This window comes from Lycium ferocissimum, chromosome 9, assembly GCF_029784015.1.
Source record: "Lycium ferocissimum isolate CSIRO_LF1 chromosome 9, AGI_CSIRO_Lferr_CH_V1, whole genome shotgun sequence".
NCBI classification, from domain to species: Eukaryota; Viridiplantae; Streptophyta; class Magnoliopsida; order Solanales; family Solanaceae; genus Lycium; species Lycium ferocissimum.
In genome coordinates this window covers 15,537,275-15,557,978 of record NC_081350.1, presented here as the reverse complement: position 1 = coordinate 15,557,978, position 20,704 = coordinate 15,537,275, and the positions used below count along the sequence as shown (strand labels likewise).

The following is a 20,704-nucleotide window of genomic DNA, read 5'->3' as shown; positions in this document are numbered from 1 at the left end:
CGACATTATGAATGTATTATTAGTATGTATGATTGGAATCATGAATACTATCAATTAAAAATGGTAATATGATCGGAATCATAAATATAGTAATCAATTTGAAAATAGTAATATGATCGGAATCATGAATATAATCAATTGAGAATAGTAATATGATCGAAATCATGAATACATCATACAAACTTATAAAGATCATGTCATAATTAACTTAATTACAAACATGATTATAAGTTTGTGAGTCGAGCCCGGAGGCCCTTTTCCAGTACATTTTCGGAGCGGTATACTCCACTTTTGAAGCGGTATACTCTATTGTGAGTCCCTAGTGATAGCGCCCCATTGTTTTGTTGTGAAGTATGAAGAACTAAACGATGATGCCCGTAGACCATTTCCCGTACATTCGACTTACTGCCTCGTTAAAAACCTTCCCGGTAAAACCCAAACGGGATAAAACCCGGGCAAGGGAAAAAAAGCACAGCTCGTCGAATGCAACTAGATGCTAGGAATGGAAGAGCTTTAAGTTGCTTATGTTTTAGTTGTTGGAGACAATCTTCCCATCTAAAGTTTCCAATTGAAATGTTCCTTTCCCTGCATCAGCTATAACCTTATAGGGTCCTTCCCAATTTGCTCCTAGTTTACCTTCGTTCGGTATCTTGGTGGCTGGAGTTATCATTCGCATGACCAAGTCCCCAATTTTAATTTGCCGTAATTTGGTCTTATTGTTGTAGTATCTTTTCACTTGTTGTTTCTGTGCTGTTAACTTGATCAGAGCCAATTCTCGGTGTTCTTCTAGCAGATCAAGTCCATCCTTCACTGCTTCCATGTTTTCCGCGTCTGTTGCATATGCATACCTTATGCTTGGCTCCATTACTTCGATTAGTACCAATGCTTCTGCTCCATAGACTAATGAAAAAGGTGTTTCTCCAGTAATAGTTTTGTGCACAACTCGATAAGACCATAGAACTTCGGGAAGGACATCCGGCCAACTTCCTTTTGCATTGCCGAGTCATCTTTTCAGCACTCTGAGTATCGTTTTGTTTGAGGATTCTGCCTGTCCATTGCCAGATGGGTGATATGGTGAAGACGTTATTCGTTTGATCCCAAGATTTTGGAGAAAATTTGTTATCTCCGCTCCAATAAAGTGCTTCCCGTTGTCACAACTGATCTCCTTTGGAATACCGAATCGGCATATGATGTCTTTCCGGATGAAATTAATAACCTGCTCCTGTCCAACCTTTGCATATGCCCCTGCTTCAACCCACTTAGAAAAATAGTCAGTTACAACAAGTAAGAATTTTACCTTACGTTTGGCTTCGGGGAATGGTCCCATGATGTCGAGTCCCCATTTCATGAACGGCCATAGAGTAATGATTGAATGTAGTGGTTCCGCATGCTGATGTATTGTAGATGCATATGCTTGGCATTCTTTGCATCGTCGTACAAAGTTTTGCGAATCTTTACCCATGGTGTTCCAATAATAACCTGCGCGGAACAAACATCGGGCTAATGATCTCCCACCAAAGTGATTTCCACAATATCCACTATGCACTTGTTACATAGCGAGTTCTGTATTTGTTGGGCCTAAACACTTGGCGAGTGGCCCTCCAAAGGTTCTCCGATATAACTCTCCGTTAACCAGGCAATATCTAGCTGCTTTTACTCGTAATTTTCGTGCTTCTTTCTTATCTGCGGGCAGAGTCCCTTGTTGCAAATAATCAAGTATCTCATTTCTCCAATCATGTGCTGATCCCGTTGCACGCACTTCAATTTCACAGCCAATTGGATGTAATAAATGGATCACACTCCTGCTTTCTGGTTCTACGGGATCAGCAGCTAATGTCAATTTTGCTAAACCGTCGGCCTCGGCGTTGCTTTCCCCTGGAACCTGTTCTAACCCCAGTCTTTGAATCTTACAAAGAGGTATGATATTTGTGTTTGATACTTCTGCATTCGTGGTTCTTTTATACTGAAAGTTCCGTTTACCTGGTTAACCACCAATTGTGAATCACAGTGTACCTTGATGCTTTCTGCTCCGTATTCCAAAGAGAGCTTTAAACCTGCAACAATAGCCTCGTACTCGGCTTCATTGTTAGTGATTTTTGGGCATTTAATGGCTTGGCGGACAATTTCACCGCTGGGTACTTTTAGTACTAAGCCTAATCTCTACACGTTTACATTAGACGCCCCATCCGTGTATAGGGTCCATATCCCGTAGGATGACCCCGTATTTGTGATGGTTTCCTTTTCCGCTTCTAAAGTTAATTTTGAACTAAAATCCACCACAAAATCGGCAAGAATTTGCGATTTTATAGCATTTCTAGGTTGATAAGTAATATCAAATTCACTAAGTTTAATTGCCCATTTAGCCAATCTGCCTGATAATTCCGGTCTATGAAGAACACTCCGTAGAGGGAACGTCGTTACCACGACAATTGGATGGCTTTGAAAATAATGCCTTAATTTTCTAGCAGCATGTATTAAAGCTAGGGCCAATTTTTCTAAATGCGGATATCTAGTTTCAGCATCTAAAAGTGTTTTACTAACATAATAAATCGGAGACTGTTTACCTTCAACTTCCCGTACCAGAACTGCGCTTACCGATACTTCTGAAACAGCAAGATATAGAAACAGCTTCTCCTCGGGGTTTGGTTTTGACAGCAACGGTGGACTTGAAAGATACCTTTTGAGTTCTTGCAATGCTTGTTTACATTCTAGCGTCCACTCAAAATTTTGCTTCTTTTTCAACACAGTGAAGAATTTGTGGCATCTCTCCGATAATCTTGAAATAAATCGAGATAACGCTGCTACCTGACCAGTCAAACTTTGCACCTCCTTAATGTTGTTGAGATCATCGGGAATGTTTTCGATTGCCTTTATCTGATCTGGATTTATCTCTATTCCTCGCTTTGAAACCATGAACCTCAAGAACTTTCCGGAAGACACGCTAAATGCACATTTTTTGGGGTTCAGCTTCATGTTGAATTGCCTTAGTATTGCAAAGGCTTCTTTTAAATGAATCAAGTGTCTTCAGCTCTTTCTGATTTTACAACCATATCATCAATGTACATCTCCATCATTTTTCCCAGCTGATCTTTGAACATAGTGGTCACTAACCGTTGATATGTTGCACCGGCGTTCTTGAGTCCAAACGGCATCACATTATAGCAATGCAAACCCTCGGTGTTATAAATGTTGTTTTTGTTTGATCTGTAGGATTCATCTTGATTTGATTGTATCCTGAATACGCAACAAGAAAACTCAAATATTCATGGCCGGCTGTTGCGTCTATCATTTGATCTATATGAGGAAGTGGAAATGGATCCTTCGGACATGATTTGTTTAGATCTGTGAAATCTACACACATTCGCATCTTTCCATTCTTCTTTGGTACTACCACTACATTCGATACTCATTCCGTATGCTCTACCGGTCTTATGGATCCAACGTCTAATAATTTTTGTACCTCTTCTTTTATGAATTTACTTCTATCATCAGGGAATCTTCTTCGGGGTTGTTTTACAGGCCTGTGATAAGGATCAATGTGTAACTTGTGCGTTGCTACCTCCGGTGCTATTCCTGTCATGTCAACGTGGCAAAAGACAAAAATATCTATATTGTCACGTAAAAATGAAATATACTTACTTGGTTGGTGCAATTTGCACCCGATGAACGTACGCTTTTTTGGAGATGCATCATCAAACGACATTAGATCGAGATCCTCAACTATCGTCGTTGACTGTTCTTATGTTAAAGGATCTTGTATAGTTTCCTTTTCGGTATCCTTGGTGCTTGATCCCGTTTGTTGCAGTATTTGGTAGACTTGTTTATCCTTTTTACACTCGCTTTCTTGTTCGAAATGTTCTACCTTTGGCACGCCTTTCTTTACCGCCACGACATAACAGTCTCTGGAAATTCTTTGCTCTCCCCGAACTTCACCTATGCCCCACGACGTTGGGAATTTGACCACTTGGTGATATGTGGATGGTACTGCTTTCATGGCGTGAATCCAGGGACGTCCAACTATCATGTTGTAAGCCATCACAGAGGACATAATTGAAAAAGCAGTTTGTAACTTTACTCCACCTGTTACTACTGGTAAAATGATTTCACCCAAAGTTCTTTCTGTTGAATTATTAAACCTAGTGAGCATGATGGATTTGTGGATTATTTTGCTTGTCAATTTCATCTTCTCTATAACTCTAATGTTTATAATGTTAGCAGCATTTCCCTGATCAACAAAAACACGTTTAATATCAGTATCTAAAATGCGCAAAGTAATTACTAACCCATCATTATGCGAAAATTGCATATTATCGGTGTCGGCTTCATCGAAGGTGATACAATCTTCGACAAGAGCCAGCCTATCCCTTTTTTCACTTCTGGTTATTATCCTTTTGAACTTCACGCCTGAAGTATAAGTGACTTTGTTGACGTCCAGCCCTCCTGTAATAAAATTAACCACTCGTTTTGGCTCGGGAAGTGGTGGTGGCGCTCCTTGCTCCCTATTCGGATAATATATTTGCTTGCCTTTCTCCGAAAGCAACTCCGTCAAATGTCCTTGCTCTAAGAGATCGGCAACTGCTAATCGCAATGCATGGCAATCCTCAGTCTTATGACCATGTCCTTTGTGAAATTCACAGAAATGTTCTGGATTTCTTTTGCTTGGATCCGATTTCATTTTCCCAAGTCGTTTGACCCTATTTCCCAATTTATCCAATGCTGCAATCACTTCAGATGTCGAAACACAGAAATTATAGTTCGTGAGTTTTGGAGCTCCGGTATTATAATTTCCTCGGGAATTTCCTGTTGCCGATGGTGATCTATGCCGATATTGATTATTTCTCCGTGTACCTTCACGGCTTCCTCGTGAATAATATGGATCATAACGTTCTCTTCTATGCGTTCTATCTCCATCGCTTTTTCTGGAATTGCCTTTACTTGATGTATCCCTAGTTGATGGTGTTGAGTTCCTCATGATCGGATTGATGATATCTTGCTCTATGCGAATTTTTGAACAGTATTGGTAATATATATATATCTTCCCATGTCTTTGTCGGGTACTCAATTAGGTGTTTGGCTAGATCCTTTGTTGTCGGTGTTCCATCGGGATGTAATGCATGTTGGAATGCAATTCTAGCCCATTTGTCTTCAATTTGTGGCAAAGTGTTGCGGTGTTTCTGGAAGTGATGCACAAATTCTTGTAGGATTTTATCTCTTCTTTGTTTGATGTTGAATATATCTTCCATTCTCTTCTCTGCTTTCCTTGCTCCAGTGTGTGCCTTCTTGAATTTATCCACTAAATCCGCAAAGGACTCAAGTGAATTTGGGGGTAATTTTGCATACCAATCCAGCGCTCCTCCTGTCAAAACTTGCCCGAATTGTTTAATCATAACGGATCGAGTCATTTTTGGCCCAAGATCACAGGCCTGGATTGCGGATGTATAGGCAGTGATGTGATCTTGAGGGTCGGTGGTTCCGTCATATTTTTTAATTTTTGGTAATTTGAAACTTTCTGGAACGTGTTCCAAATCTGCAGAATCTTCCCATGGATGATATATGTAATCACTATCATCCTCTTTTTTGATAGCGGGTGGTGCCCCAGGTATCCTACTGATTCTTTCCTCATGTTCTTTAAATTTTTTCATATGTTCCTCGAACCGCTGCAATATTGGAACAGGTATGATTGGATTGATATCAATCTCGCCATGACCTGTTGCCTCTACGGTTACGCTGGGATCATCGGCATTGGCTGGCTCCCCATTTAAGTTTCTTTGCTCAGGGGATACTGTGTGGCTTGAACCAGCAATCCCGTTCAATGGAAGTGGTCGTGTGGAATTTTGCCTTATTTTCACCATCATTTGTTTCATCACCTCCGCCATTTCTCCTTTCAGGAACTCCCGCAAATCTCCTACTGGGATTGAAGCTTGATTTGGGTCCGCGGTTGACGTGTTTCCTGTTGTCTCGTTAGTTGAATCAACTAGTATCTCTTCATTGGTATTTCTGTTTCCATCAACGGGTGGTGTAAGTGTAACTCCTGTCATATCTGAATGCAAAAAACAGTAGAGAATACCAAAGTAATAACGCTTGCGTAAACAGAGATCAGATAGAGGTCAAACTACAAAGCCAACTGTAGAATTCCCACAGACGTCGCCAAACTGTTTGAGTCAAAATTTGAATTTTACCCAAATAGTTGAATTTGTTTTAAGGTTAACCACAGTTGGTAGTAATTCGATATAAATGAAAGAGTTAACACAAGCACGTTATTAATAATTGACAAGGAATACGTAAATAAAGAGAAAAAAGAAGAGTAAACTTATGCCAATTGTGACGAACAATAGTAATGAACTTTCTCCTTTCCAAGAGTTAACAAGAAATCTTAATGATCAGTGAATAATAATGATGAGACTAAGTAAAATTAATAATCAGTAGAAGTATATTTTTCAGTCAATATCGGATACCCAGATATACAAGTGAAAATCCTATTTATAGGTATATGATCCTATTTGGTGCCCTTCCCGTTGTATGTAAGTAACGGCAGTCATTAATTACTGAATTAATGATTGTCATTTAATTCCTTGATTCTAGCTGTTATGAGCTGTTTTATTGTTACTGCACTAATTCCATTTAATGCGTAATAAAGATGGTCTTTAATGTTGTTTCCGTTGATGTTCTTTCTGTTGACCAATTCTCCGGTATTAGCTGTCTTTCCGTAAACGCTATGCTCGGCATTACCATATGATATTTGTACATCATTGAATATATTGACGTGTTTCGACTATATGTTAGTCTACGTGTCAAGTACATTTTTTTACCCATACAGAAGCTTTGGAGCTCGGACTCCATTCAAAGTGCTTCGGAGCTCGAAACTTTGTTGAGTCTAGACTCAAACTCCATTGAAAGAGCTTCGGAGCTCGAAGTTTAACTCAGACTCCATTGAAAGAGCTTCAAAGCTCGAAGTTTAACTCAGATTTGAAATTTTTTTACTCTAAAACAATTGAGTGAAATTAAAACCCATTAGAAAAGCTTGTAGTAACTTGAATCTAGAGTGCTAGGTTGATTCAGTTTGATTAATAGTGGTCTTGACATTCATACCAGTTGAAAAAGGAAGTTGAAGATGAAATCCAGTTTCCGTATACAATATTATACATTATTATACAAAATTATAATAAGTGTATAATGTTGTATACTGCGTGTGTAAACACTGTTACACATCATTGATTTCTCTCTTCTTCTTCTTCTTCTTCTTATTTTTCTGGTATATATTATTACATTTTATATACAAGTTTATACAGTTATATATAAATATACATGTATTGCACATGTGAAGTTAAAAACTATTTTTGTGTGTTTTCTTACTTTTTCTCGAACAATCTACGTATAAATCGACTTTCCTTGTTGATTTCTCTGCCAAATCACGAACTTGCAGCAATTTTTTTCTATTTTTGTTTCTGATTTCTACTATTTGAACTTGGGGAAAAAGAAATTTTAAGATTTTCTAGTTGGATTACGTATAGATTTGTTTTTTTTTGTAGCCGGAATAAGAATGTATACGAACTTGGGGAAGAAGAATGGATAATCACCCAATTTTCGCTCTTGAAGATTTGCAAAATAAAAGAAAACAGAAAAAATGCTCCTTTTCAGACCTAAGCCTATTATTTTTGGGCTATAAATTTGCAAAGTTGTAACTGCGTCATTCTATTGCAATGTATATTTATGGATTGTAAATCAACATAGATTATTACCGGGCAATTCGCACGATTGCCCCTATTTTGGGCGGTCTTTAATTTCTGCCTCTCAAATTGCTTGTCTTTAATTTTTTTCCCTTCGTCTAAAAAACTAGCCGAAAATATTTCGAGATTCTGGGTTCGAACCCCATCTCGGTAAAAAAAAAAAAAAAAAAATAATCGCAAGGCAAAGGTTTCGTAAAAAGTTATGCCTTAACTTAGGCAAAGGTTATGCCATAAGGCATAACTAAACTCTGCCTTATAAGGTAGAACTTTCTGGAAACATTACCTTGCGATTTTTTTTTTTTGACTGAGCTAAGGTTCGAACCCAGAATTTCCGGATATGTTCGGCCATCTTTTTAGACGAAGGGCAAAAATTAAAGACCAGCAATTTGAGGTACAAAAATAAAAAACCAACGCCTTTGAAGGTCAATCCGCGCAAAAAACCTGTACATTATTACCATCGTATAATTAATAGGGGTGTCAATGGTACGATTCGGGGGTTATTTTATAAAATTTATACCGTATCAATTTTTGGGTTATTTCATTTTGTAGAACCAAAATTAGACTTTTCGAAACCATCCCATCATGTTGGTTTCTCTTCTGTATCGATACGGTTCGGTTAAGTTTCGTTTTTTTTTTTTTTTAGAAGAACACCATGTACACTAGTAAAAGTTAAAGACACAATATCATACATACTTCTTTAGGACTTTGACAAAAACTCTCTAGATATTTTCTTGATTAAAAGGTGATGAATCAAGAAAACATGAAAATTGAAATTAATCCCACTATTTTACGGTAGTGTAAAACAATGTTAAGCAAAAACAAATATATTTTAGATCGCACGAGGGGGAAAAATCAATAAAGATGAGACTTAAGAATTGAGACCACTAAGATTGAGTATCCACTAAAAGAATTTAAAATCATACAAGAGGAAAGATATCTAATACTTTGTAGCTTTCTATCCAAGATCGTTAGAATACCTTGTAGCTTACTAGTTACTACTCGAGATGTTAGAACTAATTTAAGTTCAATAGGAGTAATATAATAGGTTTCAGAGTTGAAACTTTAGGTGTTAATTATGTTGTCGGCTTGTAGTCATTTTCATCATCCCAAACCCAAGACGAAAATTTTAATATTTTACCTTGTTCAAGTTACGGATCTCCTTCATTAGCGTTGAGTTCATTATTGTTCTTCTGGTTCTCCTTTAAAAGGGGTCGTGGGGGAAAAGCGCCAGCCCCCCTACATATTGTATGTAAATTCAATATATAAAATATATTTCACATATATACTTATTCGGTTCGGTTCGGTATTTTTTTCGTTTATTTTTGTAAAATTAAAAACCAACCTAATTATTCAGTACAGTTATGAATTTATATAAAAACCGTCAGTTTTATTAAAAGGAACCTAAAAATCGATTCGGTACGCATGACGATTTGCTCGGTCAAATCAATTTTTTGAAAATCATTGTCACCCCTATTTAGATTTGGATTGTCAACCAAATTACTCTTATTAAGTGGTTGGTTTACTCGCAGAATGTATTTATTAGTAGACACACCGTCATTTGAAATTGCCAAAGAAAGCACATAGTACTAATCAAGTAATATTAATTGACGTAACTACTGCCATTCGTAGAGACAAAAATTGGTAAAACAAAAGTATTTATTTCTCATCATATTAATAGGAAAGCAATGTACGAACAAAACATTTTTTAACCATTGACACCCCAATTAGATTGTCAACCAAATTACTCTTATTAAGTGGTTGGTTTACTCGCCGAATGTATTTATTAGTAGACACACCGTCATTTGAAATTGCCAAAGAAAGCACTTAGTACTAATCAAGTAATATTATTTGACGTAACGACTGCCATTCGTAGAGACAAAAGTTGGTAAAACAAAAGTATTTATTTTTCATCATATTAATAGGAAAGCAGTGTACGAACAAAACATTTTTTTGAGTTTCAATGAGAGAGAATTTCTTACAATTAGTTATATAGCAAAAATATCTGTTACTTGTACTCTTCTCTTTCTCTTTCTTGATGAAAATGTTATTTGCATAAGTACATAATTTTAACCGTTCATTTCCATTATTATATTACGTACTTCTACATTCATACTTCCCTCTAACAACATCCTAATATAATAGCACATAACAATAACAATCAAGTCTTTTTGGGAACCAATTTTTTATGTTATATTCTTCCTCTTTATAACAACTTTTTACCTATAACGTTGTTTATAACAGTACGCTCTATGTAAAATTACCCTTTATAACGACTAAAATCTCTAAGATTACCAATAATATGTTTAGAGATTTTCACCAAATATTTTGATACTTTAATATACTATTTATGACAAATAATATTATATGAATATATATTTCCATCATTAAAAGATTTTTTTTCTTATACAAAGTGTGATTAAGCCTAGGATTTGACATCTTTTCTGATTATAACAACCAAAGTTATTTAAATGTCAAATGTTATTATACGTGTATAACAGTCAATCGCTATAGCAGCCAAGAGATCTCGAAACCAACAATGGTGTTATAGAGAGATTTTACTTAAGTTTAACAGTTCATTTCCATTATTGTAATAGCTACAACAAGAACAACAACAACATATACCCAATGAAATTCCACGAAGTGGAGGTCTAGAGAGAGTATAGTGTGCAGACCTTACCCCTACCTTCTGATAGAGCGGCCGTTTCCGATAGACCCTCAACACAAGAGAATTATTGTAATATCTAGTTGTTGTAAAAAAACAAAAATGAAAAGGCAAAAAAAAAAAAAAAAAAAAAAAAAAAAAAAAAAAAAAAAGAAATAAGATATGGTAGTAATAGGCCTTTGGGTTAAACAAAAGGGTAGTTGTCCTATGCCATGTTGTGCACTCCAAATATTCTTTGCACAAAGGGATTTGCTGCCTCACCCCACCCATACACACACTTCCCTCTTTTCCTTCTTTCCTTGTATATAATTTTTTTCTACCTAAATTATTTGTTTGGCATTGCCATTTCCATTTTTATATAAAAGAAAAAGCTTTGGAATAACCAAAGAGCAAATGAAAAGAAAAGAAGAAATAAGAGGATGATGACCATCACTACAACATCCTCTGTTTTCATTTTATTATATGCTTTTTCATAGATCTCTCTCTCTGGTTTGTACTCATAAATTCCGAAATGTTGCATTTTCTTTTTAATATCTATGTTTTATACATACCCTTTTGTTATAAGTTTCTGATCTATCTGAATTGTGGATTTTCAGATTGAATCCAAGACTTGCTTTTTACTGTGTAATCAGTATTTGCAAACTGGGGTCTGCCTGATTTTCTTGATAAAGGTAAAAATGATTACTTTTCTTATCCACATCTGGATCTATGTGCTTAGTTTTGAATCTTGATGATGGGTCTTTGTTATTTCCAGGAGGTGATAATATCTCATTAGTTGTGTTACTGTATAGTTCTTATTGATTTTGCAATTCTTGTGATCAAACTAGACGTAACCGGGGGTGGATTTATAGCCTAATTAATGGTGCACATCAACTCATGGTCTCTCCGCCAAACTAGATATTTTATGCACATAAGTATTTTCTAGAATTGATCCGATAGTACCTGCTGGCAACCATGCTCAAAAAAGGCTAAATGGTGCACTTGGTTTAATGCTAAGTTATTTTCTAGAGTTGATAATATCTCATTAGTTGTGTGCTGCATAGTTCTTATCGATTTTTCTTTTCTTGTGATCAATCTAGACGTAACCAGGGGCGGATTTATAGCTTAATTTATGTTGCACGTGAACTCATGGCCTCTCTGCCAAACTAGATTTTTTATTTATATATTTTCTAGAATTGATCTAATATTACCTGTTGGCACCCGTGCTCAAAAAAGGCTTAATGGTGCACTTGGTTGAATACTAAGTTATTTCCTAGAGTTGATAATATCTCATTAGTTGTGTACTGCATAGTTCTTATCGAGTTTGCATTTCTTGTGATCAATCTAGACGTAACCGGGGCGGATTTATATAGCTTAATTTATGTTGCACGTGAACTCATGGCTTCTCCGCCAAACTAGATATTTTATTTACATATTTTCTAGAATTGATCTAATATTACCTGTTGGCACCCGTGCTCAAAAAAGGCTTAATGGTGCACTTGGTTGAATACTAAGTTATTTCCTAGAGTTGATAATAGCTCATTAGTTGTGTACTGCATAGTTCTTATTGATTTTGCATTTCTTGTGATCAATTTAAATGTAACCAGGGGCGGATTTATAGCTTAATTAATGGTGCACGTGAACTCATGTTCTCTCCGCCAAACTAGATATTTTATTTACATATTTTCTAGAATTGATCTAATATTACATGTTGGCACCGGTGCTCAAAAAAGGCTTAATGGTGCACTTGGTTTAATACTAAGTTATTTCCTAGAGTTGATAATAACTCACTAGTTGTGTACTACATATTTCTTATTGATTTTGCATCTTGTGATCAATTTAAATGTAACCAGGGGCGGATTTTATAGCCTAATTAATGGTGCACGTGAGCTCATGTTCTGTCCGCCAAACTAGATATTTTATGTACATGTTTCCTAGAATTGATCTAATATTACGTGCTGGCTCCCATGCTCAAAAAAGGCTAAATAGTGCACTTGGTTGAATGCTAAGTTATTTACCTAGACGAATAGGGATCAATTCCCACTAAAAAACTTTCTTTTTCTCCTTTTGTAGTTGTGCACCCATGTTATGGAAATCCTAGATCTGTCTTTGGATGTAACTGTGAATTTTTTGATGCAGAAATGATGGAGACAGATCTCGGTAAGCTATTTATAGGTGGGATATCTTGGGACACAGATGAGGAACGTCTTAAAGAATATTTCAGTTCATATGGAGAAGTGGTAGAAGCTGTGATCATGAGAGATCGCAACACTGGTCGTGCTCGTGGTTTTGGTTTTGTTGTCTTTGCTAATCCTGCCATTGCTGAAAGAGTCGTTAATGACAAGCACATCATCGATGGCAGAACGGTCAGTCAGTTCTTCTTTTTTCCTTCTGATTAGAATACAACATTTAGTTCAGCACATCAACAATTACGTGCTAGTTGGCTCGATTATATGAATTCTCACTATTTATTCACTCCATTCGGACCTGCTTCATTCCAATATTGAATAATTTGGAAATCTCTAACGCTGGAGGTTTTCAGTGTATCATCATGAAACTCAATTAGTTGGTATCGCCTATGTGAATTTTTTGCTACAATTCACTTGCTGTTTTTCGTTAAGGTGAATCAGCGAAATTGTAATTCTTCAGGGACAAATTCAGCAAGTTTTCTGTTCACAATATACTGCACATAACTGATGAAATAATTGCCTGAAACGTTTCCGAAAAAGTTTCAGTCCATGCTGGATTGTGTTGATTAGGATAGATGAATAATCATCTCTGTCTCTGCAAATTCTTCAGGTTGAGGCAAAGAAGGCTGTTCCTAGGGATGACCAACCACACATAATAATAAATAGAAGCATTCAAGGATCTCCAGGTCCTGGACGCACAAAAAAGATATTTGTAGGAGGTTTAGCATCTACTGTTACTGAAAGCGACTTCAAGACATATTTTGATCAGTTTGGTACAATTACAGATGTTGTAGTGATGTATGACCACAACACTCAGAGGCCAAGAGGCTTTGGATTTATAACTTATGATTCAGAGGAGGCAGTGGATAGGGCCTTGTATAAGACCTTTCACGACCTAAATGGTAAAATGATTGAGGTGAAGCGCGCCGTTCCCAAAGACCGGAGCCCCCCTTTGACATATGGAGGACTTGGTAGAGTAAATAACTTTCTCAACAACTATGCTCAAGGGTATAGTTTAGGTTCGGTTGGAGGATATGGGGTCAGGATGGATGGTAGATTTAGTCCAGTTGCCAGCGGACGCACTCAGTTTTCTTCTCCTGCTTATGGAATGGGTGTCAATTTGGACCCAACATTGAGCCCTGCCTTTGCAGGAGCTTCCAATTTTAGTAACAATCTTGGTTATGGGCGAGTTCTGAATCCATATTTCACTGGCAACTCAAGCAGATACACTACACCCATTGGATATAATACAGGCAGCAGTAGAGGTGATTCTTTGCTTAGCTCACCAACCAGGAATGTATGGTCAAATGGTGGTCTTAACAGTTCTCCAGGTCCTGGTAGCTCCGGTTCATTTATGGGCTCCGGAACTGGTAGTTATGGGGTCTTTGGGAATAATGGGCCCAATTGGGGCTCGTCTGCTCCAGTTGGTAGTGCTTCTGGATATGGTGGTCGGAATGTTGTTGGGTTCCGGAGTCATGGGCTGGGATCTGGAGGAGTTGCAAGAAGCAATGCTGTCCCAACTTCATTTGCTGCATCAAATGAGGGGTCTTACGGAGATGTATATCGCAGTGGCTCAATGTATGGTGATCCGACTTGGCAAGCTGTCTCTTCTGATATGGATGGCTCTAGTACATTTGGATATGGACTTGAAAATCCAGCAGATGTTTCGGCCGAGAATTATATTGGAAATTATAGTATTGCAAATAGACAATCGAATAGAGGTATGAATACTCTTCCAATTGTATAATTTTGATAATATTCTTCTAAACTATGCTTCATATTCTGCCTTTCCTGAACTATTTTTCTTGATTCTTGACACATATCTGTCATATTGGTCAAGTAGATAATGAGTGGCTTGGATTTAGTATGCTTCTTCTTATAGGAGCTTGGTTTTTCATTTGCAAGGAGTTTGTGATTAGTAGACTCTTAACTTGAAAGATCACTAAAAGACATTTGCAAAATGGCGCATGAAGATTTGATCTCATTTTAGTTAGTAGTTGTTCTAAGTTTCAATTTGAGTTGACATTCTATATTTGGTGTGAGATACGTTAAAAGGATTCAAGACATATTGTTTTACACCCCTAATTTTCTGTTTATCACATTGATGTGGTATGCTCATTTGAATTAATTTATAGAGGGGTGAACTAGTCTTCTTTCTCCGGAATAGCAGTAGTGGTTGAAACACCCTTATTATGCCTCATCTGAAACTTGAAGATACCTTATTAGAAAAAAACTTGGGGATACCTTCGCTGACCTTTTTCTCCTAGGCAAAATAGGACACACTGTTCAGGCAATTGTAGTTGAAATATTGTAGAACTGTGGGCATGCAGCTTTCCCTAAGGTCCTTGGCAATCTTGTATTTTTTTTTTTTCTTAGTCTGCAATGTGTGCCTAAAAGTGTAACTTCCTTCCTTGTCTTAACCAAATACAAAAATAAATAGTCATTAGCAGTTAAGTTCTTGGAAATTGTTCTTAAAGTTAAGATTATAATGGTGAAGCTTGTAACCATAATTTTTACTAAAAAAGTTCTTCGAGTTACATAATCATTAGTTTAATCACTTCAGTAAACCAGAAACAGTTTTCATAAGATAGTAAAGCCTTGCTGTTTTGGGAATGAGGGTGAAGGAACTAGGGATCTGTGTAAGCCTGCCCCTAATGGTGTGGGAGTTGGGGTTTTTGAATGGGGAATGTGGTAAATATCTTTCCTCCTGATAGCTAATGCAGGATTTAATCATGTACCTTATAAGGTTTGACAACTTTCAAAAAGAGCTATCCTATTGTTATAATTTCATACAGTGTTGAATGTTAAATTTTTCAAATTACATCTGTAATTATGACTTTGCAGCACAATTTTGTTTTCAAGTTAACATGGCCAAGAAGCACATCACTATATATGCAACAATGAGCAAAAAGTTCCTTCATTTAGCATGAGATAGTACCCAGGGGAATAGGAATGGTGGTTAGATGGGAGATGAATTAGGTCCTTTCTCCCTTTGCCCATTCACTGCCATAGCTGCTTGATGCCTATGACGTTATGATCATGACTTTTCTCAGCTAAATTTTGTTTATTTTGTAATTGAAATCAATTGCATGCTAAAAAGGGAAGGGAAAATAAAGATTAGTCTCTGGCGAGCTAGAGTGTCCCCTGCTTCCCCAGAAAAAACGGTTCAAATTTTTTATTTCCTACCTTCCCTAGGGTCTTGGAGAGCTACAGGAGGTCTATATTGAGGGACTGAAGAAGGATTATCGCTTATCTGAGCTCTGTTTTTTCGGCCCTTATTGATCAATGATGAATCTGTAGTGGATGTAAAAGGACTGTGTACACCAGATTAGAAAACATTGTCTAAAATCTGTCTAAAACATTACTTTGTGTTTGCCTTAAGAAAATAACAATCACGCCTTTTGGACCCAGGAGAATGAACTCTGAAGATTTAAGTTGTAGGCTCCTGGTAACAGTTTAATAGCAAAGGATGCCCTTATTCAAATGAGGGGGAGTCGACAAACCTGTTTTGCTCATAAATGCAGTGTTCTAGTATACAATGAAGAGAATTTGTCATATATAAATAATGTTATTTTGCTTCCATGTCTTGCGTCAAAACGTACAGATACAGCCTTTTGTGCATTATATTTCTCTAACATTACCTGATTTCTTGAATCAATGTTATATGTTACTCTTGTCCAGATACTGAGACTGTTCAATCTTTTTGTTTCCAGGGATCGCGGCATAGGAGATTTCTTTATTTGAATATCTGAAGACTCTTAGAAGTGCCCTGAGAAAATTAAGTGGGCTGTGAATGTTAACACATATTCCACATAATATGCATTTCAACTATAGCTGATCATATAGAGCTAACGAGGGGCCTGTCTAAAAAAGTATTACATATTCAGAGAGAGCAGTTTTTAAAGGGATTTTGTGTTATGCTTTGAGGTTTCAATTTTTCGAAAGCAATTTAGGCTCATTTCTCAGCATTTAATCAAGATGTATATCCGATTATACTTGACACCGTCCATTGCAGTTGGTGTGTTGTGCATCCACAACAAAGCGAGTATTGGACTATGTCGAGAGGTAGAGTTTTTTCTTAAAACTTTTTGTCCGGTTTAGTGACTGGCAAAGCTGCTATTGTTTGTTCTAGTAGTTTTTTATCTGGGATATGTTTTTCTCTCAGATTGTATTCCACATCCTTTTTGATTTACTAGTGTGAAACAAATCTAGGATCCACCATAAATAAGTACTGAAATTTCTGTTTCTATTCTGGTTACAGATTGTATAAGCTTTACATTTTAAGCTGTATTTTGTAAGCAACTATGTTGCAGTTGAAATAGATATAAGTTCTTTTTTTTTTCTTTCTCTACTGTGGTTTTATGGCTCATGAGTTTGTTTTAACACTTGCTGGGAGTGGTTTCAATCTTCTTCTTCTTCCTCCTCTTCATCTTCTTCTTCTTTCTCTTCCTCTTCGTCGTCTTCTTCTTCTTCCCCTGCATCTTCATCTTCCCCCTCTTCCTCTTCCTCTTCATCTTCTACTGCTTCTCTCTTCTTCTTCTTCCTCTTCCTCTTCTTCGTCTTCCTCCTACTCTCTTCCTCTTCCTCTGCCTCTTCTTATTCCTCCTCTTCCTCTTCCTTTTCCTCTTCCTCTTCGGCCAATTAGGAAATCATCTGTTTGTCTTGATTGGTAGCGCTCAATCTTTTTCAGCTTTTGACAAAGATGAGCTCCAAATATAGATTAATCTTGAGTTAATGGTTAGAAACACACCTGGATCACTTTTTCGTGAGTTTTCTACCTGAACTATCAGGTGTGTGAGTTTCTTACCCAAATATCACCAATTATTTATCAAGACACACCTCAACCGTTAGTTGTTCACTTTTCCCACATGAATAGTTGAGGTAGGACAGCGGAACAATTGATATTTTGAGGTGTGTTTTTATAAATTGTTGGTGATAGTTCAGGTAGGAAACTCCCGAAAAAAGTGAGGTTTTACCATCATCTCATTAATCTTAAGTTTTTAGTGTTGATCATAATGTTTTTTTGAACTTATGGATTCAGTGTGTAAATGATATTTTACATATATATGTCCATGTTTCATGTAAAAAGTATTGCCATAACTAGTAAATTACATCCACAGCTGACTGGAGGGTTGTTCAATGTGTTTTAGGCCATCTCTTATTATCATTTTATGTTCTAGATGGCTAGTTTAATGCTTCATTCTTGCATGGACTTGATCTAATCCATTTGAGACCGAAATATCATTAACTCGCTTGAATTTGAAGAGGTAATTACCTGCACATACCCGTGGTTTTTTTTAACTAATTTTGGCCTAACTTTTATTTTTTTACCCGATTTAACCTTGTTCTTACACTTAGCCTATTTGACAGCGTTTTTCCTTCCCACTTGTTTTCCTTCTCGATGCATTTTCTTTTCTTGACCCCATTCTTTTCTTTCCCACATTGTTTCTCTCTCTCTTAATATCAAATTCATTACCATTTTCACTTCTTAGTTCTTCATTTTTCCTTCTTCATTCTTTCTCATCTCATTTGTTGACGTTCCTTTTTCTTTTGGGCTAATTTTAGAGACCTTCCTCTGCGGTTTCACTCTATTATACTAACCTCTCTTGTGGTTTATAATATCACGTCTACCTCCCTTAATTTGATTTTTTTAAAACCATTATTTAAACCTATTAAAAATAAATATAAATTAAATACGATTTGACAGATTTGCCCTTCTTAATATTATCTCTTCCAATGAGTGAACATTATCGCGATGACTTACTTAATAAATACTTTAAAAATAAACCTACACAAATAAATTAGTATTAAAATATAGATACACGACATTCCCTTTCACTTTTCCAGGCACCGATTTACACAAATAAAATAAAGAAAACAACAGAGTTGAAAACCTAAGAGCCAAGTATTCAAGAAGCAGCCGACAACAATATCTACCTTAAGCTTGTGAATTGTGATTAGCTATCAGCAATAACTTTGCAATGGTCACTTGTTCCATCATTCTGTTTCTATAAAACTTTTGGAATCTATCTAACCATAAATTCTTTACTTCAACAGCAGTTGTCAAAGATGATCATCCTTGTGTGTTGTGTCCCAAAATGAAAAGCAATTTGGAGTACAAGATTAATGCGTATGCTGTTTTAATAAAGTAGTATTAAGTGAAAGCTTCTTTTAATACTAATTTATTTGTGTAGATTTATTTTTAAAGTATTTGTTAAGTAAGTTATATGATGATGTTCATTAATTGGAAGAGATTAATATTAAGAAGGGAAAATTTGTCAAATCGTATTTCCTTTATATTTATTTTTAATAGGTTTAAAGAATGGTCTATAAAAAGTCAAAATAAGGGAGGTAGGCGTAATATCGTAAACCACTTTTAAGGAGGTCGGTGTGATATAACGAGCACCGAGAGAGAGGTCTCTGAAATTAGCCCTTTTCTTGTCCTTTCCTATTTTTTTGGAAGACCCATTTGTGCATACAAAATTTGTATCTGAAAATCGAGCTTCCTAATAATGGTTGAGCTAGAAAATCCAGTCTAAAGTGTGATATTAGTGTTTTTCTGATATTATGTCTTGACTTTGGCGGGTTAGAACTTAAAGAATTGATTGAGATACACACATGGAATTGTAAACTTTGAATTTGAAATTCTAAATCCACGACGTGGATTTCAAGAACAGCGGTTAATGTTGTTGAGAAATTGAATTTTAGTGTTGTTAAGTTGAAAATTCGATATTAATCACTATGTTGGCGGACTTTTTTTCTTTTTATTCCCTCTTCTTGTTTTTATTCATATGGTGTTTGGATTATTATACTGGAATAAGCGGCTGTTATGGTGATTTTGTGGTGGTGGTGCGATGGAGGATGTGTGAAAATGTGGTGGTATCTTGCTGTGTCTATTCATGAATAGACATATATGTATTTTGTATATTCATGTGTAAATATGTATATATGGGCAATAATACATGATTATACACTGAATATTAATCCTTACACATATGTACAGTGGGGAGGGCGTGAGGTGCTTAGTTAGAATAGCTAAATAAGTAACAATATTTTTAAAACTCTACAGAATAGATACATTATTTATACATCAGTGATATAGTGGGCTATGTGAGCTGCAAATTAGATGCTTGGGCTGTATAGCTATACAGAACATACACGTTATCTATATATCGATGATACAGTGGACTACATCGGCTGCAAACTAGATGTGTGGGTCGTATATATAAGTTATTATTTATATACCCTGTGATTTGTTGATGTGAGCATGTATTAATTTTTCTTTCCACTTTGTGGAATTTCACTAGATATGGTGTTGTTGTATTAATTTTCTCTGTAGCAAAATAATGACAGAAGTTTACACTCGGAACAAAATTTAGAAGAGGAGGTGGAAGATTACAAATTATTAAAATTAACTTCAGAATTTATATAATCTACATGTAATCTTTAAATAAATAAATATTCGTGCTCCTAACCTTGATTCCTGAGATAGATGTTGTAAAATTAGATTACCAGTTGAAAGACTAGTCCTACAGTTATGATAATCTTTACTTTATTAATTAGTACATTTTATAAGTCTATACCTACTTAACTTCAATGATGATAATCCATGCATATTTTAAAATTCATTAACCTAATAAAAGAAAAGAAAAATATACAAACCAGTACTCTAATATAGTGCCAGATACGCTAGAGTAACATCTTGGCTCATTCACACAAATATCCTTATTCGGAGGTGGTCTTTAGTTTTTGTCCCTCAAATTGCTAGTCTTTAATTTTTTTCCTTCAGCACATTAAGTGGCTGAAAATACCTTTGAGATTTTGGGTTCGAAACCCAGCAAAATATAAAAAAAAATTCGCAAGATAAAATTTCGTAGCAAATTAGGCCTATTCGGGCAATCTGTAGAACCACAGCAGAGTAAAAATAAAAATAAAATAGAAGTTATGCCTTAAGGCATAACTTTACCCCTTGTCCGGCATAACTTAGAACTACAAAAGTTATGCCTTATAAGGCCTAACTTGGAACTATAACATAACTAAGTTAGGCCTTATATATCGTGAAACCTTGCCTTGCGATATGTATTTTTTTTTACTAAGCCAGAGTTCGAACCTAAAACCTCGGGATATGTTCAACCATTTTTATGCGA

At 36.0% G+C, this 20,704-nt stretch overlaps 1 protein-coding gene across 3 annotated transcripts; it reads left to right on the top strand.

The window, feature by feature from the left end:
• The first annotated feature begins 10,611 nt into the window (after positions 1-10,611).
• Positions 10,612-16,904, top strand: LOC132029695 (heterogeneous nuclear ribonucleoprotein 1-like). Of its 3 annotated transcripts, XM_059419019.1 has the most exons (5): positions 10,612-10,878; positions 10,986-11,060; positions 12,508-12,734; positions 13,168-14,278; positions 16,271-16,904. In XM_059419019.1, exons 3-5 carry the CDS (start codon positions 12,510-12,512, stop codon positions 16,282-16,284), a joined length of 1,350 nt encoding a protein of 449 aa, XP_059275002.1. In that variant the 5' UTR covers positions 10,612-10,878; positions 10,986-11,060; positions 12,508-12,509; the 3' UTR covers positions 16,285-16,904. The 3 variants fall into 3 exon arrangements, with proteins under 3 accessions (XP_059275002.1, XP_059275004.1, XP_059275003.1); XM_059419021.1 differs by lacking the exons at positions 10,612-10,878; positions 10,986-11,060 and adding an exon at positions 11,233-11,268; XM_059419020.1 differs by lacking the exons at positions 10,612-10,878; positions 10,986-11,060 and having other exon boundaries at positions 12,483-12,734.
• Positions 16,905-20,704: the final 3,800 nt, after the last annotated feature.